Genomic DNA, 6,714 nt, shown 5'->3' on the forward strand with positions numbered 1-6,714 from the left:
GGCGGTGTCCGCTGGCAGTGAGGCGTGGCTACGGCGGCGTAGCCTGGCGGTGATTGAGGTGCGCGGTTGCTGGCTGAGCATGACGGCGACTGCATAGTGTCAGTTGGTAGGGTAGTACTCTGTTTAGTTCATCTACGAACAAATGATCAATCTGCCATGCATTCGGTTGACACAATGGTCTGAAATCATGTGAACAATCTGCTATGAATCCCTTCAATTTATACGACGGTCTGAAATCAACTGAGCAAATGAACAATCTGTCAGAATTCAGTTTAGCACTCAGTTTAGAACAAATGAGCAACTGAACAAAATCGGACAAACATGCAACCGAAATGCTCTAAGCAAACCCAATTTTTCACACATAACTTAAGTCAGATTACATAGCACATCCAGTTCTCATCACAATACAGAACGGGGGACGAGCAACCGAGAGGGATCGATGATGAAGAACAAGAAGACCCACGGGATCGTCTTGAACTGACCGAGGTTGACATCTACTTGCGAAGTCGTGGGATTCACCGTGCGACCCCGGCCTGAATCACCGTCGTCGCCTAAATCGTCGTTGTCGCACCCTGCCCAGGCAGCCGCCACCGCGCAGCTGCCGCCATGCTCACCGAGTGACCGCCACGCCATAGCCACGCCTCACTGCCCGTCTCCACAGCCCATGGCGAATCGCCGCCACCACCTAGGGTGCCCGTCGCCGCAGACCATGGCGAATAGTCACTCAACTAACGTGGCAGTTCAAAACCAGGCCCGTTTTACCAACAACAGGGTCCGTGTCATACAAAAACAACCTTAAGCATTATCAGGGACGAAAAGTATCCGATTGAAATAGTTGAAGGACTAAGTTTTAATAGTTTTAGAGTTGAGAGATGATTTACAGACTTTTGTGAAAGTTTAAGGATGAAAAATATACATATCCCTTAATAATATATGAATGCATGCATCATTCTGATGCAGAGGCCGAGGGTTATCCTCCTTTAAAAAAAATAGTATGTCCATAGCTGAGTGCGCATAGTTTCGGGGCACGAGGACCGCATGCATGCACGTAGGTTCGTCTGTGGTAGGAAGTTGTTTATTTATACTCATATATACAATATACTATACATCTTGTTGCGTTTATCGTTGGCTTATTCTCAGGCCAAATAACTTTCTTGTTTCTAGTGTGTTAGCCTTGGCTGGACCGTGCAGCGTGTAGAGGCCAAATAACTCGGTGGAAGTGGCGCGTCCGACCCTTGATCATGTACACACGTCCGAGGTGCGGCACATAAAGAATCACATGCGTGCGTGCAGTTGCAAACCACAACTGCGTACCCGTTTCGATCCGAAGGTACGTACTACATGCTGCACGCACGCTTTAACCGACCGACCAACATCCAAACGCTGTACATGTAGCGCCGTGGCGCCTTAAGTTTTACTACCAAACTAGCGAGCCAACGTGGTACTGTGCTCTCATGCATTCTGTGCCCAGCTAGCCAATCTGAAACATGTGCTACCCGTCGTGGGGCCTGGCGGCCAGTGGCTCATCTAGCTACCATGTTGAGTGGATCCTGCCATCCTGGATGGAGAAGTGGGGCGTGCTTGCTGGGTTCAGCTCACTGGAGTGGCTGGAGCGGTACAGCGACGGGTGGAAAGGGTAGCAGCGACGGTGACACGACAGAGACGGCTGCGTTCGGATCCGGAACGACCAATGCCTTGGCTTCACTATATTCACCCCACCTGCATGCGGTCCACGAGCGCACTCCATCGGCCGTCCCAATAGCGGGCGCGCAACACGGCCGTGTACGTACGCCGTGGCCTCGTGGGTGGGTGATGGGGATACATCAGCACTAGCAGCAAGAAAGAAATTAACCGGACAACCAAATCCAAAAGGCCACTGCGTGTCACCTGCACGGTCGGTCCGGGCGGCCGACCGCCGCGCACTCATCCATCTCTGATGCCACGCAAGCCAGCCCCTGAAAACCCCGTACAAATCAAAACAACAGGTTGCGCCGTAGAAACCGAACCGTGTGACCGACACAAAGGCTCGGGAGGGAACTTGATTAGGGCATCGCCAATACAGAACCTCGGAACACTCGCAGTCGAACCGAGCTGTCCGGAGACAATTTACCATCCACCTCGGTACCTCATTGGTCGGCACACCAGTGAGGTTGTCTAAGTTCCCGCAAACTAAAGGAGACTTTCTAGGAGTCCGGACCGACACCACATAGGACTCCGACGGCCCTAGTCCACTTAAACCACCCTCCCGGTCCACTTTTCTTCACTCCGCTACTTCTCCCCTTTTCTTGCATCCACACCATTCTCGTCTAACGTCGCCGCTATATGTTTCTAGCCATCAACCAGACATCCTCGGATGTTCGCAGCCCAACCCATGTGCCTGCCCGTCTTAGATTATGCCACCGTCCACCTAGGATTCGCCCCCTTCATCTTCTTGTTGACGTCGTCCATGACGGACACCACCCTCGGCAAGTCGTGACACGACAGAGATGACAGTGTCCGGAATGACCAATGCTTGGGCTTCAGTATGTTCGAGTATTTAACCAAAAACTACCACATTTGCCGGAAACGTGACAGAAAACTACCACTCTACGTTTTTGTGCGAAAAACTACCAAATTTTTCCTAAGCCGTGGCAAAAAACTACCAACTCGCGTAATCGCTCGCTTCGCCCGCGCTAACCCCTATTCTGACCGGTTGGGCCCGCCAACAGTTGCCACGCGGGCTAACTGACGCCCGGCGCGCGCGGACGGCCGTTAACGGCCCGTCCCCTGTCGGAACGGCCGCCGTCGGTCGGGTGCGGGTCAAGATCTGACCCTTTCCCCTCTCGCTGCACTCTCTCCGTCCTCTCCCTCTCTCTGAACTAGGTGGCGGCGGTGGTTCCGGAGGGGGGCGTCGGCGATATGGGTGGTGGCGGCGGCGGCGACACAGGCGGCGGTGGCACAAGTTTGGACGCTGCGGGCTCAGTCGACAATTGGTTGGGGAGCACTAGCTTCTCGACGCAGGCCGGCTCGCAGCAGCAGGAGGCACAGCTCGCCCAGTCATCGCCAATGGGTTGCAGGTATGGAAAATATCATCTGCTAGGTTAGCTGCTTCAATCTGCCAAACAGGTTAGCTGCTTATGAATTGGTTAGCTGCTTCAATCTGGCAAATTAGTAATATGTGTTTGTTAGAGCTTGTTGGACATGTGTAGTAAACTGTATTGCATTTGTAGCTCTGTCATTTTCAATTGAATTCATGAGCACCTATTTCTGCAGTTTTGCTGACAAGAAGTGGGAGATATGGTTTCATTTAGAAGGAAGTAACCCTGTGAAAAGGGTTATATATGAGTCAGATATATCTTTTGTTACTCTACAATCACTCATTGCTAGTGAAGGGTATGGGCAGAGTGATTACATGTACTATGTGAAGGAGGAGGAAATTGGATCTGAAAGAGTAAAGTATTTAGGTAATGAATCTAGTGTTCATGAAATGTTGGAGTTTTTTAATCATGTCAATGTTGTGAACATAAGGGTTGTGAGAGATGTTGAACCTGCAATAAGTACACAGGCTATTCAGAATTACATGAACACTCAAGAGAGTTGTTGTGTGCAAAAGGTTGTGGAGCAATCTGAGTTTCAGAATGAGATAGATGATAGAAAGGCTCAGCTTGAGAGGAGCAGGATTCAAAGAGAGGCAGATTTGAACCACTTTGAAGGAGACACTGAAGTGTCTGAATTTTGTTCTGATGATTCAGTTCATTCAGATGGTAGTGCTGAAGTTGTTCAACAAATGGAAATAGAGTGTGCCTCTGAAGAGGAAACACCATTGCAAAGTACTGCTATTGTGAAACATGTGAAGAACCCTGGGCCAACTAGCAGATGTCACAATGAGGTAGAGAAAAAATGTTTTGAAGATTGGTTTCCTGAAGCAGATGAGTTTTGTTTAGCTGGTGATCCAGGCATAAGTGATGAGGAAGAAGAAGATGAAGTTGAACTACCATACATCATGAAGAAGGCAAAGACAAAGAGTAGTAAGAAAAAGATGAAGGAAAGAGTATATTTTGACCCTTCAATTCCCAATTCACATTTACTCTTGTGCAAGAGCTTGTGTTTTGATTCTGTTTACCAGTTCAGAGAAGCATTAAGAGATTTTCATATAAGGACTTTGAGGTCTTTTCACTACCACAGGAACACTCCAACAAGAATTATTGTTTGGTGTTCACAGAGAGAGCATGGATGTGAATTTTACATCTGTGCCTCCAGGATAGCTCATGAAAGAACATTTTGCATTAAGAAGTGTAACATGAAGCACACTTGTCCAGCATCAGCAGAGAACACAAAAGTTACTACTAAGTGGCTTTCCAAAGAAGTTGAGCCATCTCTTAGAGCAGATCCTAGAGCACCTGTGGATTCACTTATTAAAAACAGCAAAGTCAAGTTTTCAGTTGATGTATCAAAGAGTGTGGCCTATAGGGCAAGGAGGAAGGCTATTAAGGTTGTACAAGGTGACCAGAAGGAGCAGTACTATAGACTGAGGGACTACCTACAAGCAGTTCTTGACACAAACCCTGGTAGCAAGTGTGTAGTTACAACATTTGAGGACCCAGAAAACCCTGCCCCAACTCCTAGATTTAAGTACATGTTCTACTGCTTGCATGCATCAAAGCAAGGATTTCTTAATGGTTGCAGGCCCTTTATAGGTAAATATATAACTGCATTTTGTTCAAAATATCTTGTTGTAATTTTTTGGTAGCTAATTTGGGTATGGATGCAGGGCTTGATGGTTGCTTCATCAAGCTAACCACTGGACAGCAAATTCTTGCAGCCACAGGAAGAGATGGCAACAACAACATCTACCCCATAGCCTTTGGTGTGGTTGATAAGGAAGATTCAGAAAGTTGGACATGGTTCTTAACCCAGCTAAGATGTTGCATTGGAAGTGGAAGCAAATTTGGAACCTACAACATTATTTCTGACAGGCAAAAGGTATGCAACCTATCTTAGCCAGTAGTTCACATAAATATAGTTATTACTGAATTTATTTGTTTTTGTTCATGACCATGGTTATTAATTTACAATCAGGGTCTTCTTAAGGCTATAAATGAGGTGTTCCCTGATTCCCCTCAGAGATACTGCCTCAGGCACATCTATGCAAATTTTCAGTCAGCTGGTTTCAGAGGAGCAGAACTAAAAAAGCTAGTAGATAAGGCTAGCTACTCATTCACCAAACATGGCCATGAATTAGCAATGGCAGAGCTTAAAGCAGAGTGTGAGGATGCCTGGAAGTGGCTTTCAAAAATTTCAAAGGAGACTTGGTGTAGGTCTTCAATGGATTACAATTGCAAAACTAATCTTGTTGTGAACAACCTGAATGAGGTTTTCAACAAAATGATCCTTGATGTTAGGGCCAAACCAATTAGAACTATATTTGAAGGAATAAGGACTAAGCAAATGATCAAAAGGCAGAAGACCAGGGAAAAAACAGAGAACAGCAGGTGGATGATCACACCCAACTATTCAGAGATACTAGAGGAGAATAAGAAGTATGCCAAATTTTGTGAGGCACATAAGGCTGGTCCTGACATTTGGCAAGTGTCTAGTAAGGAAAATCAGTACTGTGTCAACCTAGCTACTAACTCATGTGACTGCAGGAGGTGGGACATGACAGGTGTGACATGCAGTCATGCAATAGCAGCAATGAGAAAGATTCACATGCACCCAGAGGACTATGTGCATGAATTTTTCAAAAAACCACTATATATTGAAGCATACAAAGACATAGTGTAACCTGTCCCTGGTCCTGGATTCTAGCCTGACACCCATACTCAGGATATTGAGCCACCAGTGTTCAAAGAAAAAGCAGGGAAGAAACAAACAGCTAGGAGAAAGGGCCAGTTTGAGGTGCCTGCACCAAAAGACACAAGCAGGATGGGAACAATTACATGCAGCAATTGTGGTCTACAGGGCCATAGATTTACTTACTGTGGGAAAGCTCTAAACCCAAGTCTTCAGATGAGAAAGAACTTACACCAGGTCATTTAAAAATGTTGCATTCTTTGTTTAGTTAATAGTTGTTTAATTATGTACTAACTATCTTAATTCTGTCATGCAGGAGAATAGAGAAATTTTTAGGGGTTCCTCTAGTGCTAGTCACCCACCTCCAGAACCACCACATCAACACCAAACTTCACAGAGGCCAGCCTCATCTACTCCACCTCCTAAAGCAGTGAGGAACAGAAAAACAGCAGCAGATAAGAGAGCTTCAGCATCAACTGTTTCTGCAGGAGCAGCCAGGTCTTCACCAGCACCTCCAACAGGATCAGCATCAACAAGAGCTCCAAGAGGATCAGCATCAACAAGAACATTCAATGCACCAAGAGCATCCACTTCAGAATCAGGGATATTAGCAGGCAAGAGGAAGAGGAAACCCCCTAGCAAGTTTGCACTATATTTTAGTGCTAGTGGAAACCATTGAAACTCTGCTACTAGACTGCTTAAATTTGTGGCAATGTGTTCTGCTACTTAGTTTGATTGTATGGTACTAAGTTTGTGCTCTGCTACTAGACTGCTTAAATTCAGACATGTGAACTTGTGTGCAATGTGCAATGTTGAATGTATGGGTTAAGTTTGTTTTATTTTGCCATTTGTGCAGTTTAGGTGCATGTTTTAATTTGTTTTTTTGTTTTACTTTGCCCTTTCTACAGTTCAGAAGTGACTGCCAAATTCATTTTAGAAAAA

General features: G+C 46.1%; 1 protein-coding gene across 1 annotated transcript; it reads left to right on the top strand.

Moving 5' to 3' along the window:
* The first annotated feature begins 3,982 nt into the window (after positions 1 to 3,982).
* LOC147992955 (uncharacterized) lies at positions 3,983 to 4,980 on the top strand. The gene is made up of 2 exons (XM_087541974.1): positions 3,983 to 4,676; positions 4,751 to 4,980. The coding sequence occupies exons 1-2, from the start codon at positions 3,983 to 3,985 to the stop codon at positions 4,978 to 4,980; spliced, it is 924 nt and encodes a 307-aa protein (XP_087398100.1).
* Positions 4,981 to 6,714: the final 1,734 nt, after the last annotated feature.

The sequence above is a fragment of the Triticum urartu genome, chromosome 1A, assembly GCF_056163025.1.
Source record: "Triticum urartu cultivar PI428250 chromosome 1A, HENAU_Tu73, whole genome shotgun sequence".
NCBI classification, from domain to species: Eukaryota; Viridiplantae; Streptophyta; class Magnoliopsida; order Poales; family Poaceae; genus Triticum; species Triticum urartu.